Below are 24,996 nucleotides of genomic sequence, written 5' to 3' on the forward strand. Positions count from 1 at the left end.
CTTGAATGAAGGAATACACGACCTTTACGTAGTTGTTGAAAACAGGGTAAAAAACAATGTTTGATATTATAGGCACATGCCCTTTTAAATCTAATATGCGTTATTCAAACCGACATTCAACAAATGTGTTGTGTTCAAGTTCCATAGCAAAGACAATTCTTTTCCCTGATTAGTTAAAAAAAAACTAGAAATGTCATATATATATATTTTATTCATTATGTAAACACAGTCATATCTTGCTATGATGTGCAAACCGTTTCATATTTGATTTCATCAAGCAAAAAAAATTTACAAAAATTAAAAAGGTTCCAGACGTTTTCAAATTTTTGAGGAGAGAAAAAAATGCCATGACTGGCGTGGAGCAAAAATTAAAGAGATAAGAACTTTAATTTTTCTTGCCTGATGAAATATAATATGATTGAAACGGTCTGCACATCGTAGCAAGATATGAAAGATATGACTGTATTTACATAAAGAATTAAAAAAAAATAGGATTTGTCTCCATTCTTTTTCAAAGAATTTTTTTTTTTTTTTTTTAAATATTCCTTTCCTTTCCATAATTAAAAACTTGTTTTCTAAATAACAAAAATAAAATGAATACTTTATGTTCGTAAGTTAGTTGATGAATGATTTGTTGACAGATTTTTTTGTACACGACACAAAAAAATCTCATGTTTATATGCGCTTGTCACGACTTCTATCGACTTGTGCTTAAGAAGTTTTTATCCAAATTTTAGGACAAAAGAAATTAAAATATTCGCTATTTAATATCGTTTCTATCTTTACTTATCTTTGTACTACAAAAGTGTCAACTTTAAGGTATTCTAACTTTTGACTGGAAAGTCGTATGTGTTGTGTTCAAGTTCTACAGCAAAGACAATTCTTTTCCCTGATTAGTTAAAAAAAAAAAAACTAGAAACGTCATCGACGAGTACAACTTCTGCTTAAAGTATTTATGAAAACACACCCTGACCGCTTATTTGCAAAAATGTGATCTACCATCAGCGGGCATGCTATGCTGACAGGTTTCGTCATTAATAGTCAGATTTAAATAGCGATTTCTTCGAATATACAAATCACAACAAAAAAATTAAAATACCATTTTTAAGTAAATTTTATTGTGAATCCAGTTATATAAGTTTTATTTTGATGGAGGCAGGAGAAATGTACTTATTACTGATTTAAAGATTGTCAAATTAAGTAGCAGTGTGCACCTTGTTCAGCGCTGAACATTATGGTGTCTGGTATTGCTACTACAATCTGTGTTTGACTGCAAGAGTGGCGACTGTTCTCAATTGTTGGAAACCCAAGACTGTAAATTGTCTTCAAAACTCATTGGCACTCCGAAAACTGCCTATAAACGAATTCTAAACATATTGACTGTCATTGTTCTCGTTCACTGCCACAGCTTGATTAACAATCTTATTTCTGCTTTTTTTTGTGTACGTTATGAACAACTTGCTATCTCTTGTTCTACTGATAAGCATTTCCTCTTTTTTTTTTTTTTTTTTCTAACATTAGGGGTCAATTTTTCTCACAATTCATTTCTGAACACAAAACAGGTGGTTGTGTTCCAAATGATGTGGGGAGGCGGTGTATTTTACATTTTTTATTTTTTAAAACAATTTGACTTTTTTTCAGACGGTGATTCTGCCGAAGTGGATGAGTCCACCGCGCAACAGAACTTTGAAGATGGCCTCAGGGAAAGTATCGATGGACTTTGCGAGAAAAGGTTTGTAGATTTTTCTCGTTGAATTTTTCTTTTAACTTTTTATTTTGTAAAATATCCTTATTGCATGTTTATTAACTTGCAATTTTTCTCGTTTCTCTCGAAACATTGTTTTAAATCTACCCAAATTTTTTTTAGTTATGTTGACCTCGTTTAATATTAGTATTTTTTTTTATTTTATTTTTTTATTTTTTTTTATATTATTTGAAGCTCAATCAAGTATTTTCCGTAGAAATAACGATGAAATTGAGAAAGACTGATAATTTGGTTTTGAGCAAAATGTTGTCCATTTTGTGCTTGTTAAGTAAAGATGGAATCTTTCTAGACAGAGGCAATTTTTATTTTTGTTCCAATCCGTTTTGGGGAAATCTATGAGAAATGGAATATAGAGAATCTTGTTCCCCACTAGATTTCAAAGTAAAATTTGTTGTTCAATGTAAACGAGCAATAACTGCTTTGCTTAAACTTGCTTTCATGCGCATTAAATGATTTATAGTATTGAATATTATGAATAAGAAAAAATTTTTTTTTTTAATAATTTGATAAAAATGATTTAAAAAAATATTTTTTTGATCATTAATTTGATGAATATAATTAAAAAATTAGGAAACATTTTTTTTAAGGAACATGATAAAAAGTATAAAAATCTTAAATAATTTGATAAACATAGTTAAAAAATAAAATCATAAATGTGATAGAAATAAGTAATTTTATGAATATGGTCTAAGGAAATTCTTTTTAGTAACTAATTTGGTAACTACGAGTTAAAAGATTTTGAATCGATAATTTGAATATGATTAAAAAGAATTTTGTAAATCATTTTTAAAAATATGAACAAAGACAAGTTTTTAAACTAATTTGTTAAATAGTTAAAAAAAAATTTTTGATAACTAATTTGATAAAAATGATTTAAAAACAATTTTAATCACGAATTTGAATGATTTATAATCATAACTTTGAATTTTATTAAAAAACAGGAAAAAATTTTAATCCTTAATTCGATAAGTATTAAAAATTTAAATACTTTGATGAGTACAATTTTAAAAGATTTTTAAATCATTAATTTGAATATGATTTAAAAAAGAAAAAAACTTTAATAGCTAATTTGATAATATAGTTTTAAAAATTTATCATTAATTTAATGAATATAATAAAAAATACATTTTTCCAATGTTTGATTTAAAAAAAAAAAAAAAGGTACTTGTACAGTTTAGTCAAGACATTAAAAAATTAAAATATCGAAAAAAAAAAAAAAAAAAAAAAGTTATATTGCACGTATCCGTTATGGAACGAAGTTCTCCAAAAAAAAATTTCACTTAATTTCAAGTAGTTTTTATTTTACAGCGAAAAAACAATTTGTTATGATACCAAGCAAAAGGTTCGATTTTTAGGAAGAAAAGCTAGAATTAAAGATGGGGAGGGAGTATCGGCGCTTTACATAGTTATCTCCCCGTTGTGTTTATAAAATTCAAACAAAATGTCTGCCTTCAACGCGCTCTCATAAAAACTTGATTTTCCGCTGTAAAAAAAAACTACTCAATCAAATTAAATGAAAATTTTTTTTTTTTTTTTTTTTAGATCTTCAGTCCAAAAAAAAATACGTACAATATAACCTTTTTTCAATATTTTCATTTTTTAATGTCTTGACTAAACTGTACAAGTGCCAAAAAAATTTTTTTTTAATTTTTTACTTGTAAAAATTCTTTATTTTATTTTTTTGTGTTTTTACATTTCAGCCACCAAACCCGTATTAATTCATTGACCCTATTAAGTAAAACTCTTTCTATGAAATACATCTATGACTTCCTTATGAATATGTAAGTATAACAATGTTTAATCAATTTCCACTTTCTAAATTGATTTCTTTTTTTTTTTTTTTTACCAAAGTATGACTTCTTACAAACCAAAGAGGTCCCTTTCTTGATTTCTAAACGAGATAACCAGGAAATCAGAGTGCTCCATTAAAGTTCCTTTGCTTTTCAAACGAGTTAAAAATATTAATTTTCCTCACCCCAATTGATAATTATGTTATAATTTTGCCTGTGACAACAGCATATTCTTTTTCTTGTTTTGATTCGCTGGTATATATATCCATTGATATCTTATGTTTTTATGTAGAGTGATAGTGTCTAACTGTGTTGAAATATATACTGGAGTCAAAACAATGAAAAGAATATGCTGTTGTCCTAGCTCTAGTTATATCTTTTCTTGTGATCTCTGGGTCTTAAGATTCCAGGATAATAATTCATCTGGTCTGGTTGAGTATCCAGCTTAATGTTGTTACTTGAGGTAACATCATTTGGAGAAGGTGCACCATTCGTCGTATGTATGTAGCTACACTGAGATCTTATTTGGTCTTTGAATACAATTTTATTTTTAATGTTTACTCAGCGTTTACTTGTAGACGGAAGTGTGCTTATGCCAGGTGGTCCTGACAAACCTGTACAAGGAGACTGAAGACCGTTGATGACATACTATGTTTCTTTTTTCTTCCCCCCTCACTTTTTGACTTCTACAACCTTTTACGCCTTATCACTTCTGCAACGTCTTTTTTTTTTTTTTTTTTGGCAATTTCCTTGAGAATGACGAGTTTTATGATTTATTCAATATACTCATTAAAACAAGGTCATTTATATTTGGCATAGACAAATACTTTTCAAGATATAAATACTTGCATTCTGCACTGTAATTCACTTGTGGGGGGGGTCTATTCCAATAGCCATTCTTACCATATGGGAGATTGGAGAAGGGGGGTCCAATTCCAAAAGCCGTTCTTAACATGGGGAGATTGGGGGATGGCCACCAACAACTACCATACTTTACTTTTTTACGACGGGAGGGGGGGGGGGTGCTTCCACCGGGCAACGCCAGTTAACGGTTCCTGCTAGTATATATATATTAGCAGGAAGACCCTATTGTCATCAGAATCGGTAAAATTAACCATTTTTCAATCCTCCCTGCAGTTATTTAGTCCACAAAACATTCTAGTCTACATTGCACTGTAGAGAAACTACTATTGATTTTTAAAAATTTATTTTTATACTAACAAAGATACCAACGCATCATGTGGGACTTTGCTATACACTCGGGTGTTCGTGTCACGAGCATCCTTGTAGTAAGTGGATGTCGTAAGAGCAACTATTGCTTAAGGCGTTAAAAAAAAAAAAATTTTTTTTAAACTTCCTCTTGAAGTGACTGATATCCAACTATGAACTTTAAAGCAGATAAGTTTTATCAAAGTTGACACTTTGTTACACATAAAAATTGAAACAAAGAATCACATTGTTAACATTTGTTTAGTATCACAAACCCATTTTTATCAAAGATATAGTAAAGGTACCCACAGTTCGTGCGGGACTTCAAGTCAAAGTTAAAGGATACAGTGCAATAAATTTTGGTCTAGGTTAGGGACCACTATCATGCTTAATTTCATCAAGATTGGTTAAGGGGAAAGAGTTGGAAGAGGGTGATCTTATTCAAATTCCCAAAGAAGTTGGTCGGTGCCATGGTAGCAGCTCTTGGGATGGTGGTGAACCCCAACTTATTGTGCAGCATCTTTAGGTGGGGGAGTTTATGAAGAGTCGTACCAAATATGACCTTAACCTTTGACCTTGGAAATGGTGTGCACCATCCCTAGGTCGGAGACCATCATGTCAGGTTTCGTCATGATTGGTCAAGTGGTGTGGTAGAAGAGTTGTACATACACACGAACGCTACTACTTTATATATAAAGTAGTCGCGTTTGTGTGTGTGTCTGTGTGTACAACTCCCCATGATCCAAGAAATATATATATATATATATATATATCCATTTTAGGCTATTTCTTGCAAAGAAGATCTATGTGTACAACTTTCCTGATCAAAGAAATACATAATTCTATTTTAGGCTATTTCTATTAAAGAAAATTATACATTAAATTTAAAAAAAAACTACTTGATGAAATTAAGTGAATTTTTTTTTTTCAGAGAACTTCGTTCCATAACGGATACATACAATTTAAACATTTTTCGATATTTTTATTTTTTAATGTCTTGACTAAACCGTATAAGTACCTTAAAATTTTATTTTGTTTTGGTGATTGTTACGTACTTGTCATGTCAAAATTAGTATAAATCCCAAAAGTTATGGAAAATGAATCAATATAAAAATAATTATGAGAAAAAAAATATGCTGCTTGTGTAGATTAGTGATCTTTTAAACGTATTTCAAGTGAGAACATTATGTATTTGTGTGTCATGTCGAAATAAGTATAAATTCAAAGAATTACCTGGTCAATACAGCAAATCATATTGTTATAAGTTAAAATTCTGGCATTGTGAAAAAAAGACAATATTATTAGATTAGAAAGATTATCTTCATTCTGTGCAGATTCTGGAATGCGTGGTGTTTTGCGTTTAATTATTTTGGGTGGACGTCAAAGGTAATGAGAGTAATTAAATTCTCTCCTTCCTCATCATGAATGAAAATCGTTTGGAATGTTTGTGATTGAAAAGCTGAAAGTTAATTTTCATGCTTCAAAAGATTCAATGAATTGTAATTTGGATTCTTAGTGCAAGTCTAGAGTTCAACCTAATTAAAAAAAAAAAAAAAATGAAGAAACATCTTTGTGCACGAAACATGTTGTATTCCAAAAATTATGTAATTTTTCTTTTTTAACTTAAGAAAATAAAATTTTATGCCGAATGAGATCGAGCCACCATTTTTTTTTTTTTTTTTTTTTTTTTTTTTTTTTTTTTTTTGTTACATATCAAGGGAGACAACCAAGATTTAATTAAAAAAAATTTTTTATTTACAAGTTTTAATGATTGATAGTAATGTCGACTTCCATTTATGATGAGGAGGAGAGGGAGAATTTAATTACTCTCATGTCTTCCTTCATGAACAACTTCCTGGATTGTTCTGCCAATAAACTCTATTTCCTATATCTTTGTTTACCTGATAAACTTATTTTATCTCCCCCCCCCCTCCAACACTTGGGGTGGGGCAATGTCAATAATAGCACATATCGTGCATTTATTATTTTTTATTGGAATCCTTTGAGATGAATAATTTATTTATGGACTGACGTTTCGGGCAATTATTCCTGTGGCCTTCTTCAGGTAATTAACCATGACAGGATAGGAATGCTGAGTCTCTTAACTGTATCCTCTAATTACTGCCTTCCATAGTTGTTGTCTCACCACGTTTTGGCCAACTAATCCTCTAGCCTATTTGGGTAGGATTGAAACCACTATCTTCAGACAATGCATAACACTTGCCAATGTTTTTTGTTATTTAAATTTTTTAAAAATATTTAACAATTTAAATAAACGATTTATATAACATTTTCTCTTTTACGTCGTTTTAGTAACAATATCACATAAATTAAAATGTGTAAGCATTTATCAATACAAACAACTCCCTTTATAAAGATATGAAAACAGTTTTTTCCACCTAAAACAACGAGTAACTTTCACCACTCTTTGCGGCACAACAGTGATCATTCCTTGGCACGGCTTGGTGGTTGGGAACCACTTGACTAGACAGCAATTACAATATTTTGAAAGACAATTTCAAATCATTTTTTTGTTGTTCTAATACATTTAAGACTTTCCTCAAATCTTTTTTTAAATTTAAAAACAATTACTTACTATAATTTGCATCTACAAATGTCTGTGTTAATCCAAAAAGCAGTAAAACTGAAAAATAAAAAAATAAAATATTTATAACAAATAAAAAGAAAAGCTTTCTCATTAATATCAGAAATGTGGATGGCCAATGGTAAAAGAAGCTGAAATCAAGATTAATACCCCCCCCCTTTTCTATGTTTGTGCTAATGAGAAGAAACCAAAGCACATTTTTTTAAATAATATGAAAAATTTATTTATATGCAGACTATTATTCTCATCTCCTAATTGTTGCTTTACAAAGTTTCGACCAGCTATACCTCTGACCTTCATCAGATGGTAAACCACGATGAGATAGGAATGCTGAGTCTCTTAACTATATCCTCAGTAATTACTGCCTTCCATAGTTGTTGTCTCACCACATTTTTACGTAATTACTCAGGATACAGTTAAGACTCCACGTTCCTATCAGTTGGGGTTAACAACCACCTGAAAAAGTTTGCATTTCTGTGTGTATTCGATTCAGTTAAATGCATTTCAATCAAATTTTTTATTTTTCTTTATCCTGATCAGCAAATTTACCGTGGTGGAAAACTTGACGCGATGCCTGAAAAAGGGGAAAGGGGATGAACCTGCTTTGGCCGCGCAATGCATCAGTCATTTGTGCATTCAGTTGGGGGAGGACAGTGAGGACATTTTCGAAGAACTCCGTGATACACTACTATATATGCTCAACGATCCGTCGACGCCGGTAAAAACAAGACAAAAGGTGGGTGTATTTTTTTTTTTTTTAACTTTTGTTATTTACGTTTAGTGATGTTCACCCCAACCAAGAAAACTGATCGAAACGCATGAATCAGATGCGAGCATTTTTGAGATGATGGTTTAGTTTATGTTTTTGGACTTTTGTTCTTAACTTGTCCAAGTTAAATCTTATCGAATGTATTCCTTGCAAATATTGTTTCAACTTTTCTGGGGATGAAATTCAGTTAACTAAATTTTTTTTTTTTTTTTTTTTTTTTTGCAGACCTAAAGAATCTTTGTCCCCCCCCCCCCCACTTTTTTTTATTTTTATTTTGGGACATTCCAGCCCATATCATTCAGCCCTGACACCACCCAGATTTTTTTTCTTATGAACACTTCATGAAATTTAGGTAAAAACTAAGAGGAATCTTTATTTTCAGCTTTATTAAAAAAAAAAAAATGGGTTCCTTTATTCAGGAACCCATTTTTTTTTTTTTTTTTTTTTTTTTTTCAGAGGGTTGATTTCTGTCCAGAAATAAGAAATCTGTGGTTCACGACACCCTATTTTGGAACCTGGACGTTTTAGAAAATTTGCAATTTTGGGGTCAAAAATAATCTTCTTGGTCGTAAATTTCACCCAAGTATGTTTTCAAAAGATGAGGAATTCAAAAATCATAATTATCATTAGTTAATTAGTCACAAATATCACAATTTTCTTATTTAAACCGAGAAATTCTTTGAAAAATACCAAATTTTGGGGTTTAAATACGCTAGAATAGTGGTAATGCCAAGAGATGTTTTTTGATTTTATGAAAATTTCATCTTATTTTATTTAAAAAAATCCAGAAGTTGTTTCAGGAAAAGCAGTTATCCTTTTTGATGCTCTGCTTTGGAGGGCTGAACAACCTCTTAAAAAGTGTCGCAGTGGCACACAAATTGGTCAAAACGATGTCTTTTCTTTCATTTGATGCCTTTTTAACTATGAGTTTTGGATTCCTCACCTTTGAAAACGTACTTGGGTGAAATTTAGATCTTAGAGGATTATTTTTAGCCCCAAAATTGCAAATTTTCTAAAAATGTCCGGGTTCCAAAATAGGATTTTGTGACGCACAGATTTTTTATTTCCGGACTGAAATCAACCCTCTGAAAAAATGGGTTCCTTTATTCAAATAAAGCTGAAAATACAGATTTCTCTTAGTTTTTATCTAAATTTCATGAGGTGAAAAAAAATCCGAGGGGTGGTTGTGTCAGGGCTGGAATGTTCCTTTTCGCCTTTTTCTTTTTCAATTTTTGCAGTGGATTATCGAATGGACACTAGTCTACCAGATCACCAAAAAATATAAATGCAAAAAGTCAATATTTAAATATTTGAAGAATGTGCTCAGTTTTTAATGCAACATTTTAATAAATTGATCACCCATTTTAGAACCACTTGACGTTTTTAGAGCAAATTTTGCGGATTTAGCCTTTTTTGAATAAGTAGTTTGGCCTTTTTTTTTATTTTGCTTTTTAAAATAATCTTAAAATAAGGCCAAACTGCTTTTTAAAAATTCTAAATTTGCAAAATTTGGGCCTAAAAAACATTGAGGGGTTCTAAAATGGGTGATTGATTCACTAGAATATCACATTGAAAACCGAGCACGCCTACAAATATTTAAATACTAGCATTTCAGCCTGGCATTGCCCGGGTGTTTGGAGGTGTATGTTGAGCAAAAAAAAAAAAATTTAACTTTGACCCCTATAACATTTATTGTTTTGGGCTCAAATCAAGTTGAACTTTGACCCCTTAACAGCCAAATTTCTGTCCAAAAATGGATTAGAAAGATTTTTCAAAATCTCAATACCCTATATATCAAATTTCGAGTCTGTAGACTTAAAATTGACAGTTATTGCATAGGAAAATGTACACACACACACACACACACACACACACACACACGTTCACTTTTATATATATAATAGATTGACTTCTTTTTTTATTTTTCTTGATAATCTGGTAGACTGGTTTCCATTCGATAATAATCTGCTGAAAAAATTTAAAAAGAAAAGGATGTAAATAAAAAAAAAATAGAGATGGTGGGGGGGCAAGATTATTCAGGTCTGCCCAATATTTGTCAATGGCATCGAATTCACTGTTTGGCGTGTTTTGCCTGTCCTTAACCACTTGTCCATTGAATCGCTGTCCCATTTGTTTATGACGAAATTGATTTTTGTGGATGTTAGCATGATAGAACTTTCGAGGGGAGCTAACTCCTTTTCTGTTTTAGGCAAAGTTACTTTCTCCTTTTTAACTGTGTTATGCGAGTTCTTGAGTTTCCGCCAGAGAACGGAAACAATCCAAGTAAATAACGATGCAGATTATATTTATTTGTGTATGAAAATTACGACAATTTAAAAGAAAAAAAGACTTTTACAAAAAATATATTGAAAAAAATTGATGTAGCACAAGAGAAATTTGGTTGAAACTGTGGGGGTTGTATGTTATCCTTATGGTCTATTCTCTTAAACTAGTTCATGTCACAACAATACCGCATTTACGCTATGGGCATGAAAATGAAGACTTATTACTTCTGTCCATGGTAGTTGTGATACACAAACTAGAGTAATATCGGACTAAGACTGATAGGTGTAATTTGTATCATCTTCTGCATTGCTTCCTTTCCAAAATAAATTGTTCATCTCAAGTCAACTGACTTATACTATTTTCTGTCATTCATGTGTGACATGCACTTGCGCATAATCTTCTACAAGGAATTAATAGTTAAACGACAACATTAATAGTCAAGCGACGACATTAATAGTCAAGCGACAACACCTCCATTCTTAACAGCAGGTAACAAAAAACAAGCTCAAATTAATCACTAATAGAACTGTGACAACAGCATATTCTTTTTGTTGTTTTTGCTCTCAAGTATATATCCGACACAGACACAGTTAATCAACCGAAAACCATATTACTCTATATAAAAGCATATAAGATATCAACGGATACACACTAGAGTCAAAACAATGAAAAGAATATGCTGTTGTCCTAGCCCTACTAATAATATAATAAAAACTATCGTTTTTTTTTTTTAAAACATGGATTTAACACTTTATCATCTCGGTAGTTGGGGGTGATTAGGTGATTTAACCAAAACTCTTCATCTAAAATAATGCACTGAAATCCTCCGCAAAAAAAAAGCTAATTTTCTACTTCTAAACATATCTTTGAAACCTGTTCTGTTTTTTTTATTTATTTATTTCCTTTTTCTGTAATTTTTTTATTTTTATCTATTAATTTATTTAAAGTTTTATTTTGTTTTTTTCAGTGTGCTCATACGCTGGCAATTTGTAGCTTTGTTGCTTGTCGAGACATTACGGTAAGTTCCCTTTTAAAACATTTTTTTTTGTCTAAATTTTGAAAAAAAATGAAATCTGCGATAATTGGTATCTATTAATAGATGAAAGAAGGGACTTTCTCCCTCCAGGACTTTAAAGCCGAAGATGACATGAAACTAATTGGATTTGTTTCAGAAAACAAAGCTGGAAATTTTTTTTTTTTTTTTTTTTTAATCTTAAAAATTGATGCCAGCTCAATCTAATAATTAATTTATTGTCACTAAAGAAACATTTTTCAAATTACTCGAATGTGTTTTCACTACATATCGCTAGTACATCATCCAGGTTTTGTTGTTGCTTTTTTGTACCACTCTCTACCTACACACATGGAGAAGGAGTCAAGTCATTTCAGTTTCAGCTTTTTTACTATTAGGAAACTATTCATGTCTCCATGAAGTTTTTCTCGTGGAGGCCAATTTAGGTCATTTTTCAAAGTGGCTTGTCATACCATTTTACTGGGTCAAAGTCTAATGGGCAATAAAAAAAAAAAAAAAAAAAACTGTCAAGAATACAAAGTTTTAGAGATATTCTAGCATTCTCAAAGTGTGTCAGATCGCTAAATTGAAAATTAGTATTTTGACCGGTTTCCCAAACATAATAAAACCATAATCCTTGTATTGATTGTTTTACTAGGAACCTGAAATTGAAAATTAGTATTTTGACCGGTTTCCCAAACATAATAAAACCATAATCCTTGTATTGATTGTTTTACTAGGAACCTGAAATTGAAAATAAGATACTTTTTTAAAGAGGTTGGAAGATTTACTGATTATTAAATTCAGAAATAGCATGTACGATCATACAGATGGCAAACAAAATAAGTCACTTTACAAAGAAATACCGTTAATCAAGCCGTGTATGGCAATCTCATCCCTAAGGCAATGTTATACTGTTGCATGATTTGCTTTGATTTTGAAGCTAGTGCCGAGTTCCTGGATATGATGAATAGGTTTCTGGTTGTAGTTGTCCTGACAACGCATTTTAAGCAGTTTATCTCTCTTGCCCGGAGAAACGGTGTTGTAAATCCCACTTAATCGATCCCATTGAACTGCATACGATATTTAAATGTGAACTACCATCAAAATGGTTTTTTGATAATGTTGTACCACAACAACAGCATGAAGTAAAGGAAACAACAATTCAACTCTTGCGTTCAATGTAGTAAAATTGTGCTCTAGCTCAAAAAATCTAAGTTAGAAGTAGGTAAACCCTGTATGATTTTGAAAGTTAAACTTATTCACTACAGACCTAACCACATGCCTCGGTCTGTGCTTGTGAAAGGTGGCTGAAAATAATTTTGGTTTCACGTGAGAAAAACTTCTTCATGGAGACTAAAATAGTGTCTTAGCTAATCGCATCCTTGTTATTCATACGACATTGTTATCGAAACCATTTAACAATGCACGGTAGGGAATATCAGTGTTGGGACGATTAATTGAAATCAAGAATTGGAAAAATTGGAACTTTTTGGGGTATCGAATTGGGATCAGAAACTTTTTTTGCCTATTTTCCAATGCCAAAAACGATTCTTTTATCTTTAATATTTTTATTTGATTTAAAAAAAAAATCTCTCACTGCTAACAGTAATAATAAAATAAATATTTATTGATTTTAAACTACCAGTAAAACTACAACCGTTTTCCATAAGTGTATTTTTACGTTTAATAAAATATGTGCACATATAACATGCTTTTTACAGTAATCAAAGAACCATATCTCTGTAGTTAAATATTTGGAGATTTATAACGAATCCGATTCAGGAATTTTGTACAGAATCAATAATTGTATTGGATTCGGACTGAAAAATATTGGAATTATCCCATCACTAGTAAAAACAAAACACAAGTATACTGAGCTAAAAATAATTGACGGCAACAAAGATGATAGTGTGTTACCTGTAGTCTGTATTTATCTCTTTATTTTGAGTTATGTTTGACCTAATAATCCTAAAAAAAAAAAAAAAAAAAAAAAAATGGGAATTAATAAAAAGTTTACTTTAAGATATCAAATCGTTTTAATTTTGTTTCCGTTATAATTCTCGGTTCTACGGGGACAGGTTTGGCAGTAGAATTGTCTCACCTGTTTGGTAACTGAGAAACATTAAAAGGTGGTGATCATTTTTTTTTTTTTTTTTTTTTTTTTTTCTGCTGCTCTTATCCGAGAATTTATAGATGGCAGAAAATTGTCACCAACAAAAATTGATTTTAATTGAGGAATTTTCATATTTTCATTGTAAATAATGAAAAAATATATATTTTCATTATTGTAAATAATGAAAAAATATATATTTTCATTATTGTAAATAAAATAAAAATATATATTTTCATTATTGTAAATAAAATAAAAATATATATTTTCATTATTGTAAATAAAATAAAAATATATTTTCATTATTGTAAATAAAAAATATATATTTTCATTATTGTAAATGCGTTCATGCAAAAAAGCAACATTAATTCCTTATAGAATTAATAAAAAAGACACAAGAAAATCAAGTTGAATTTTAAAAACAAAAAACTTGATTTTTTCTTTCTTTTCTCCTCCTTCCCTTTTGCTTTCTTTCCCCTCCTTCCCTTTTTCCTTCCCCTCTGTTTTTTTTTTTCTTTTACAAGGTGGTCATCACTTATCATTTAATAAAGTGTCTAGGGACGGTTCATCAGGAATTTGTTTATGTTGGACTTGAAGACATCCAGGTTGTAGTCAGGTGGGAAACAGGCAAACGAAATAGAGTTCCACAGGTGTGCACTTCTAAGAAAGAAGATTTGTTCATGGAACCTACGTTTTGTTTTTGGCACAGATAAAGAGTGGGGGGGGGGGAATTTTTGACAATGGTTTCAGCTAGACGGGTGTTTATCGTGAAAGATTGACTTCCCACCGCTGCACATCAAGTTCGGCTTGATCAAGCAGTTCAAAGTTCTGAACAAGGACTGGTCTACTTTACTTGTGCCAGGCTTTTCCAGGATTGACCATGGAGAAGTTGAAAGCTGGAATCTTTGACGGTCTTCAATTCCAACAGCTGATCAGAAATCCAGAGTTCGAAAACTCAATGAACAAAGTGGAACTGGAAGCATGGAAGACATTTGTTCTAGTAATGAAAAACTTTCTTGGCAACAATAAGGCCGGAAATTATGCAGGACTTGGCGCGGTGGAGGGGCAGGAGGGACCAGCCGCCACAACACCCCCAACTCTCTACCACGCCCCCGCCCCCAATTACAACAGAATTCTTGTGAAATATTAAACGGTTCCTCTGCTCGGTTAATGTCGGCGCATTAATTACGGAAAAAAAAAAACGGTTTATTTTTTAAGATAATCCAGGTTGTAGTCAGGTGGAAAACAGGCAAACGAAATAGAGTTCCACAGGTGTGCACTTCTAAGAAAGAAGATTTGTTCATGGAACCTACGTTTAGGTTTAGGCACAGATAAAGAGTGGGGAAATATTTTGACAGTGGTTTCAGTTAGACAGGTGTTTTTCGTAAAAGATTGGTGAGCGGGGACCAGAGATTGGAGCTCAGACAAGCACCTGCCATGGAAATAACGATAAAACAAAGATATGCTCATAACGTCTCTTCTGTGGGAGAGAGGTTGCAGGGAGGAGAAAAGGGCATCCACCACTAAACCACGAAGCCTATTTTGTACTCTGTCAAGGCAGTATAGGCTGTTTTTAGCAGCTCCTGCCCAGATATGGCAGCAGTATTCCATCCTTGAACGTACTTGGCTTTTATATAGATAGAGAATTGCATCAGTAGTGAGATATCTTCTGGAGCGGTAGAAGGATCCCACCATCTTTCTAACAACCTTGGCAACAGACTTGATGTACGTGTTCCATTTCAGATCAGGAGTAAAGGTCAAGCCCAGAAGCTTGTCAAAACATGGGGCTTCTCCTAGACGAGAGCCATCCATTTCAATTGATGCGAGCTGGAGATCAGAGCGTTGATGATGTAAGGATAGGATTTGGTTTTAGATGCATTAAAGGTAACAAGCCACATCTTCCCCCACTGAAACACACGCTCGAGAGCAGAGGAGAGAGAATCAGAGAGAACTTTGTCAGTTACAGCCTTGGATGTGTTGCCGTAGATGGTCGTGTCATCAGCATAGATGTCAATGAATGATTTAAGTATGTGTTTCGGGAGATCATTGATGTAGATCAGGAAGAGAGTTGGGCCTAGGATTGACCCCTGAGGCTCTCCAGCATTAATACTGTAGGCCTCTGATTTTTGTCCATCAACCACTACTCTTATGAACCTATCAGAGAGAAATTATTTAATGATTGAGAAAACATTTTCAGTTATACCGTAGCTGGAAATCTTGTGAAGTAGACCCTTATGCCATACCTTGTCGAAGGCATTTGATATGTCAAGAGCGATTACCCTAGAAAGGAAGCCTTTGTCAAGAGATTCACTAATCCTATGAGATATAACCGTTAGCACATCTACTGTAGATCTTGCAGAACAGAAACCGTGTTGCGTGTCACTAAGAAGGTTATTTCTGCTAAGGTGGTTGACTATTTCTCTATTTAATATGCAACTTACTCATGACACACAGGAGACTTATTGGTCTGTACTGAGAGAGAGATGACTTATCACCTGAATTCTTAAATACAGGGCATACTGATGAGGTTTTCCAGGGTGTAGTACTTCTCATTAAGGCAACACTTAAACAGTTTCGTAAGTATGGGAGCAAGTTCTGGTTGAAGCTTTTTTAACACTATAATTGGGATGCTGTAAGGGCCAGTTGCTTTACTGGAATCATAGATTGATTGGCGACCTCAAGCACAGATATTTGTATGTTACCTAGTGTGTTCTGTGTTATAGGAGGAAATATGGGGAGTGGATGGCCTTTGTCGCATAGGGTAGAATTAGCTGCAAAGTTCTTTGCAAATAGTTTGTCTGATGCTGACAAGATGACCTCAGGTCCATTGATAATGGTTGGGATAGAACGCACACTTCTGTTCAGGATCCTATTTGCCAAAACTGGTGGGATCCAATCCGCTGCTCAGCTACTTTGAATTTAACAGACTGAGCATATAGCTCTCTTGCATTTTTGATTATTTTTTTACAGTGGTTGCTGGCGTTCCTGAAAACAGCTTTAGTCTCAGTGCATCTATTATGTTGGTAGCTATGGAAAAAGCACATTCAGGGGAGAACCATGGCTGGCTGTTAGGTTTTTGTTGGAATTTTTTAGATGGTATGAATTGGTCTATGCCTACAATTAACCATTCGGTCAGGTCTGATACTATAGAGGACACATCCTTTTTAAACATGGAATGCAGAGGGAGATCAGATATGAATGTACGGAAGCTATCCCAGTCAGCCATAGAGTATCGGTATACAGTACGGTGGAGGGGTACGTCTGGGGACTTATTAGATTTCATTTTTATCTCAACTGATACGACGGAGTGATGGGAGGATCCTAGAGGAGAAAGAACGGAACATGAACATAGCTATGGGGAAGTGGAGAGAAAAAGGTCTAGAAGGCTTGCATACTGACCTGTAGTATTGAGCACACGGGTGGGCTCGCAAACAATCTGAGTGATGTCATAAGCAATGGCAAAGTCATGATAGAACCTCTCCTCATCGTCAGCCATTCCACGTTATGGATGTTGAAGTCACCACAGATGTGAATGTTAGCCGAGGGATGTGCAGACAGGATGTGGTCTATTTTCTTAGATATACTCTTAAAGATAGTAAATCCGCTGTTATGGGGCTGATAGAGGGCAAATATAAATGCAGTGGTGTTAGCAAGTGCAATCCGGAAGCACATATAAGGTAAATTAGGATCTTCTCTAGAGATATCCCTGCCACACGGGAAGTCATCTTTAATGTAGGCACATATTCTATGCCTATGGCGGTCTTGGGGGGTCAGATTTTGATGTTAAGTTAGAGTATCCGTTAATTATGAACTCATCTAGGAAAGTGGTTGGCCGTATTCCAGTTTCACTTAGAAAGAATATGTCCGGTTTCGTCTCCTGTAATTGTCTTTCAACCTCTGGAATGTTAGAATGTAGACCCATGATGTTGGAGAAGGAGACGTGGTAGTAAGGGTGTACGTTGGAAGATGGGGTTCTAGGTTTATTCGAGATTTTTTTCTGGAGATGTTTCATGTTGAGGTTTTGGGATTTGTGGAACAGATCGGCATACTTGGTTAGAGCAGGATAAAGAGGGAAAGTAAAAGAGAAAAGGACAGGAATTTTTTTATGTAGCACATGAGGTAAAGCTGTAACAATTACCCACTAGTATGGCATCGAGAGGCTCCACCAGAGACTACTGCATGGTCCAGAATCCATTCACCAAATGGCAATACAGCAGCCCCAGTATTTTGCACCTGCTGATCGGACAGCCTCCTTATTGGTTAATCGAAGGTTCGGGTCCCTGACTATCAGGTGGATAACGTCAACCCAGACAAAACGTTTACCTCCAGCACCGTTACTAGTGACATGGCCACAAGGATAGACATAGAGATAGAAAAATTTCTGACATCTCAGACTACTGTTCACCAAGTACTATCGACCTGGAAAGCAGCTTTTTCTTCACCCTTTGTCAGAAAAATCACTCATTTGAATGAGGACTGAGGCACAAAAAAAGGAGAAGCGAGAGTTACTGGAGCTGCCAATAACACATCCCCTGCATTATCTACTTTCCATTAAAAATTTGTAGACATCTATGCTGACGACATTACCATTTATGGTAACACATCTAAGACAGTAAACGACCAAGTTCTCTCCAATTCTCTCTCCTCTGATCTTGAGCATGTAGTACAATGGGATAAGGAATGGCTGGTTACTTTTAATGCATCTAAAACCAAGCTTCTCTCTTTACATCATCAACATTCTGATCCACATCTGACATCAATTGAAATGAATGGCTCTCGTCTTCAGGAGGCCTCAAGTTTTGACAAACTTCTTGGCTTGACCATTATTCCTGATCTTAAATGGAACACGTACATCAAATCTGTTGCCAAGGCCGCTGGAAAAATGGTGGGATCTTTCTATCGATCCGTTAGATATCTCACTGCTGATGCTATTCTCTATCTATATAAGAGCCAGGTATGTCCAAGGATGGAATACTGTTGCCACATCTGGGCAGGAGCTGCTAGAAAGGACTTGTCCTGCCTTGATAGAGTTCAAAATAGACTTTGTAGCCTCGTAGGAGATGTCCTTTTCTCTTCCTTACAACCTTTATCTCACAGAAGAGATGTTGCGAGTTTGTCTCTGATGTATCGTTATTTTCATGGAAAGTGTTCGAATGAGCTTCAATCTATGGTCCCCCCTCGCCAAACTTTCACAAGAAACACTCGTCTAGCTGTAAACACTATCAAAAATTCCTCCCACTCTTTATCTGTGCCTAAACCTAAACGTAGATTCCATGAACAAGGTTTTTTTCTTCGAACTGCACGCCTGTGGAATTGTCTTCCGTTTTCCTGCTTTCCGGCTGACTACAATATGGTTGTCTTCAAGTCTAACGTAAATAAGTTCTTGATGAGCCGTTCCATATAAGTTATCAACTTTACCAAATTTACATTACTAATGATTACTATAATGTCCAATTTCTACTGTACACTCTTTAACCCTTATCCTTGAGTGGCCTCTTGGCCTTGATAATGTGGTGATGCCTATGTAAAAAAAAAAAAAAAAATGGAATAGGTACGAGGGACAGGACGCTTTTTAAAGATAATCTCCCCTCGCATATTTATGTGGGGATGTTTTTGGCGTTATCTATCTTGAGTTTGAATCATTCGAGCTTCACCTTATAATTAAAATCCAATAATGAACTTTTATCAATTTGTGAAGTCGGCTTAATTTTGTATTAATTTACATTTGAGTTTAGATAATAGTTCAAGGTTTTAATTTGGAAGGTTCTCGTTTTCATGGGTGACTTTTTTTTCTTTTCGTTTTACATGTAACCCGACAATATTGGTTAATAGCATATTTGACAAAAGATTTCAGAACAAAAAAAAAAAAAGCAGGACAAGATTGGTAAAATTAAGTTATGGGTTTTTAAGTCAACGCTGCAATAAGAAAAGAGATAGCGGTAATTAGCACAAAATAGATTTCGAAAAGTTAGAAACATTTTTTAACATTAGCTTAAGAGTCTGGAAAATGCGACCTACCCTTCTTTAGGTCATATGGAAATGGGAAGCTAGCAGACTTTAATTCTAGGTACATAAAGATGTGGTGGACGTTGTGTGTGTATGTTGGGGAGGGGGGGTAATGCTTTTATTTTATTTATTTCCCATCCCTTTTTCCTTCCCCTCCTTCCCTTTTTCCTTACTCCCCTCCTTCCCTTTTTCCTTACTCCCCTCCTTCCCTTTTTCCTTCCTCCCCTCCTTCCCTTTTTCCTTCCTCCCCTCCTTCCCTTTTTCCTTCCTCCCCTCCTTCCCTTTTTCCTTCCTCCCCTCCTTCCCTTTTTCCTTCCTCCCCTCCTTCCCTTTTTCCTTCCTCCCCTCCTTCCCCTTTTCCTTCCTCCCCTCCTTCCCCTTTTCCTTCCTCCCCTCCTTCCCCTTTTCCTTCCTCCCCTCCTTCCCCTTTTCCTTCCTCCCCTCCTTCCCCTTTTCCTTCCTCCCCTCCTTCCCCTTTTCCTTCCTCCCCTCCTTCCCCTTTTCCTTCCTCCCCTCCTCCTTACCTTTTTCCTCCTTACCTTTTTCCTCCTTCCCTTTTTCCTCCTTCCCTTTTTCCTCCTTCCCTTTTTCCTCCTTACCTTTTTCCTCCTTCCCTTTTTCCTCCTTCCCTTTTTCCTCCTTCCCTTTTTCCTCCTTCCCTTTTTCCTTCCTATTCTCTCTCCCCTCCTTCCTCCTCCCTTCCTATTCTCTTCTCCTCCCTCGCTCATCCTCTTCCTTTCTCTCTCCTTTCTTCAGTTCCCTCCATTTTTACTTTTTTCTCTCCTCTCTTTTCCTCATCTCCTTTCTCTCTTTTTCTCACCCTCTTCAACTTTTTTTTTTATTCTCTTAAATTTCTTTTATCACAAAAAATTTCAAGATGATCCTTCCAATTAATTAATTTTTTTTTTTTTTTTTTTTTTTTTTTTTTTTTTTTTTTTTTTTTTTTGAAAAAAACACGTTTACCTTTGCTGGAATGGAAGACTGGAGAAGGTCTTCGTCCCGACTTAGTTTGGCATCAGACAAATTGGTGGTGATTCTTCATGGTGTTTTCTGTCTTTGTGGACATTTGTTAATTATTAACTACGCTTAATTAAGACTGTCTTTTATAAACCGCATTTTTTTTTTTTGTTTGTTTTTTTTTTCAGATGAAAAGGCTAACCATGTGATAAATAAAATTTCCAACTAAAAATACAATTAAATAATTTTTTACTCACAATTTCATAAATAACAATTCTCTAAATAAATATCGCACAAAATAACATATCGATGCCTCATACAATAAAATTTCAATTTGTTAGGTTTTGTTTCATTTATGTTCTGTTTTTTGAATAAACCAACATTTTTTTTTTTCTTTCTAGATCATCAAACAAGTAATGGATTCCTTGGAGCAAGTGTTCAGAGATTCCTACATCAAGGGAGATAAATCTGCCGGTCAAAATACATCCATTTCAGCTTTCCATTCTTCAGCGCTCTCAGCTTGGACGTTACTCTTGTCTATTGCGCCTGACAGTTGTATTCAAGAAATGACAGAAAGGTAAAAAAAAAAAAAAAAAATCTTTTCCGCCACTGCAGATGACCTGCGTGATATTATTGATATTGAATCCACCTCCGCCCAGGTGTAAGGTATTGGATGAGAAAGAGAAAAAAGAAATATAACAAAAAAATAAGAGGAAATAAGTTTGAGAGAACAATAGAGTGGACGCTGTTCACTGAGGTAGACAAAGGAGAGTTGAGGTGGGTTGTAATCAAGGTATGGCAATGATGGCAACAAAAGGACCGAACAATGGATGTAGATTTATTTGGCTTGCGGGCACTTTGAGTGGCTATGAGTTTACGACGGTGAGAGTGGTTAATGTACAGCCTTGGTTTATGATAAAATAACTTTTATAATAAAAAACAAAACCTATATTATTTTTATTTTTTAGAATCCTTTGAGATATCGAGACATGGTTTCATAGTTTGTGTATTCGTTTTTTGCAGACTGTTTTCCTCATCTTCATAGTTGTTGTTTCGCTACGTTTCGGCCAACTCATCCTCTGACCCTCTTAACGCGACGGGATAAGAATGCAGAGTTTTGTAACTGTAGCCAGTGTTTTTTACCAACTAATCCTCTGGCCTGCTTTGGATAAGATGTAGAGACTCAATGCCTCTATCCACTGCGCTATGGACCTGGAAGAAGCTATAGAATTAGTTGGCCGAAACGTAAAACAACTATGAAGGTAAAGATAACCTTCCACAAAGAATGAATACAAAAAACTATTATTCGTATTATTTGGATTACTGTTCTCATCTTGAATGTTATTTGCACAACGTTTTGTTAAATGTAACTTCTGACCTTCTTCGGGTGTATCTTGAACTCTGGATTTTAAACGAAACCCTTTATTTAATCCATTCACAAATACAAGTCATTTATATCATTAGAGTCACTGTAATCAAAAACCATTTCGACCCCCCCCCCCCGTTTTAATATTTTTGTCTTTTAACATTTTGTTCGCAAACTTTTCAAAACGGTTTTCTTCCTCTTTTCCAGTTATTTGTCCAAGATTATTGGTCTTTTGGACAGTCCTGACGTCGAACTACGGATTGTGGCAGGAGAGACGATTGCACTGATGTATGAACTGCAAAGAGGAATTGATGATGTAAGAAAGAAGTCATCGTTAGCTTTTTTTTTTTTTTTTATAGATTTTTTATTTTAATTTTTTAATTTTTATTTATAAGTTTAATTTTTTTATTTTTAAATTTATTTCATTTTTTATTTTTACATTTTAATTTTATTTTTAAAATTTTAATTTTTAAAATTAAAAAAGGTTATGCATTTTTATTTTTTTAAGTACAAATAAAACAATAAAAAAAATGATCAGTGCTCGTGCATCTTTTCACTCAGATTTCCATAACATTGGCTCAGGCTCGATCGGCAGCTGATTAGAACTGCCAGAAGAAGCCGAGCGCTGATCAAATATTTAAACACTAGGAAAAAAAAATACAGTCAACACTTTTACAAAAAAAAAAAAAAATTAATAAAAAAATAACAAAGTATGGGGGGGGGATATGAAGGTGGATATTTCTATTTTTCAAATCATTTGACTTGCAAAAAAAAAACAAAAAAAAAAACGGTATAAACTTTAACAAAAATTTCACACCTTTTGCCAACAATTCTTGAAAAGTTAAAAAAAAAAAAAAAAAAAAAAAAAAGAAATAATAAAAAAAATTTTTCTGTTAACTTTTATTTTTTGTATTTCGTATTCGATAAATAAATGTTAATTTTATTTCGCTCGACTTGTTCCAGTAGTTCTCATCGAAAGCTGATCAAGCCTGACCAAACGTCACAGAAATCTGGGGAAAAAGATATTCGAGTGCGAAATAATTTTAATTGGTTCAGTTTATTCATTTTTAATTTTTAATTTAAGAAAAATCACCTATTTTCGTCACTCCCCTCTCCCTCTTTGTCTCTCTCTCTTTTGTCGTTCTCTTTCTCTCTCTCTTTCTCTTCTCTCTCTCTGTCTTTCTTTTTCTCTCTCTCTTTCTCATTCTCCCCTCTCCCTCTTTTTCTCTCTCTCTCTCCCATCTCTCTCTTTCTTTGTCTGTCTATCTGTCTCTCCCTCTCACCTCCCCCCCCATTTCATTGGGCAATAATATTATTATAGCTGAATCCTATACACATTAGTAATCAAAGTTGAAATCACACAAACGCACCATTTTAACAAGACTTAGAATAGGTCACACACACTTAACCCATTCCCTGTCAAGTACCACTTACTGTAAAACTGAATGCACAGATCTTTCACAAATTAGGAAAAACACTATAAAGAAATAGATCTTCAAATAATCTTCAAAGAGAACAACACCAGAAAAATCTTATTTTACATTAAAGAAATAGGACTCTCCCAAAAAATATAACCCGCAAAAACCTTATATTCTGCAAAAGCATCCTGCAAGACAGAGAACAAAAATGATAAAATCCACTATAAAACAACCCAACCAAAAGCTACAAACTAACGATTGAAAATACAAAGAGCTTCAAGAATAAGTCTCCTATAAAATAACTGGATACGACATCAAATATTATCCCCAAAATGACTAGATTCAGCATTGAATGGCCCAGAAGGGGTTGATAGAAAAAAAAAGAAAAAAAAAACAGCATTAAATGACCCACAAAGGTTGATATGCTGATTAAATAACCCATCCACAAACGCACATAACCTGTTAAATAATCAGTAGACGATTTCTTATGACTCTTGTTTTTTTTTGTTTTTTTCTCTCTTTCCAGGAATTTGAAGGTGAAGACATGGTCGATTTATGTGAATCTTTGAAACAATTGGCAACAGACGGCAGCAAACATCGCGCCAAGAAAGATCGTCGACAACAAAGATCAACGTTCAGAGATGTCCTCAAGTCCATTGAGGTTCGTATCATTTATATCAGCTCAAGAATTTTTCACATCAAAGACGAACTCGGTCATTATTTAGCACTTCAGCCTTCGTTACTGTCTGAGCAATTACCAAATAGATTTTAAAAAAAAAAAAAAAGGCTTCAAGCTAAAAATGTACACATGCTCAGAAAATAGATGATTTACTCCTGCCAAGGTCCAATTTATTTTCAATTTTGACTCCTTAGCAGCTATTTTTACAAGTAAAAAAAACGAATTGAATTTACCCCTAATTATCCCTTTTTATCGATTTAAAAGTAGACCAAATATTCAGAGAGGAGTTCGCATATACACACCATTCACAAGGTCACTTAAAAATTACTTTTTACTTCGCTGTTGCGCCAGCCAGTGACAAAAGTACATGTTTACATTATATCAACTGGACAAAGGCATTTTGAAGAAATGGCCACAGTGATTACATAAAATGATTTTAATAAAATGTTTCATTAGAATTTTGGTTTTCTAATAGTTTTTAATTAGCTTTAGAAATGCTTTTCAAAGATGTGACCAAAATGTTATTTGAATTCTTTATTTAATCCACAGTTTTTAATCTATCAACTATGATTTGTTAAAAGTTTTAATTTTTTCGGTTATTCTCAGTTATTGTTGCTTGTAGTAAGAATTGAGCCTTTCGAAGATGGATTGTTAATCATATATCCATAAGAAATAATTTTGTACAATATTGAGAACTATCTACATCTATATATATATAAAAGCGAAAATGTGTGTTAGTGTGTGTGCACTTTTTGTGTATGTCCGCAAAAAGGCTTTTTTCCAGGGGGCGCTCGGTCGGCTCACTCCATAAAACTTTTTATATGCTGTCTAAATAATAATACCTACGAGTTAAGAATGAGGGTCGCGTCTATCTTTAATTTCTCCGATTTTTATGCGCTCTTTTCGAGATTTTTTCGATCGCCGCATGTTTTTCGCTTTTCAGTATAAAAAAGCGAAACTGAATCATATCAGCAGTTTCCCAGCACACGAGAGTTTGGTCAATGTTGGTTTTCACCATCAT

At 33.8% G+C, this 24,996-nt stretch overlaps 1 protein-coding gene across 7 annotated transcripts in view; it reads left to right on the forward strand.

The window, feature by feature from the left end:
• Positions 1-24,996, forward strand: part of LOC145265613 (interferon-related developmental regulator 1-like) — an 89,755-nt gene that overhangs the window by 56,891 nt on the left and 7,868 nt on the right. For all 7 annotated transcript variants that reach the window (XM_080121640.1, XM_080121634.1, XM_080121639.1 and 4 more), the window contains exons 3-9: positions 1,642-1,732; positions 3,466-3,546; positions 7,910-8,105; positions 11,392-11,442; positions 20,914-21,089; positions 22,086-22,194; positions 23,823-23,957. In XM_080121640.1, the coding sequence (XP_079977766.1) occupies positions 1,642-1,732; positions 3,466-3,546; positions 7,910-8,105; positions 11,392-11,442; positions 20,914-21,089; positions 22,086-22,194; positions 23,823-23,957 (839 nt within the window). The remainder of the gene's footprint in view (positions 1-1,641; positions 1,733-3,465; positions 3,547-7,909; positions 8,106-11,391; positions 11,443-20,913; positions 21,090-22,085; positions 22,195-23,822; positions 23,958-24,996) is intronic.

The sequence above is a fragment of the Euprymna scolopes genome, chromosome 40 (genome assembly GCF_053919585.1).
Source record: "Euprymna scolopes isolate OS-2025 chromosome 40, ASM5391958v1, whole genome shotgun sequence".
NCBI lineage: Eukaryota > Metazoa > Mollusca > Cephalopoda > Sepiida > Sepiolidae > Euprymna > Euprymna scolopes.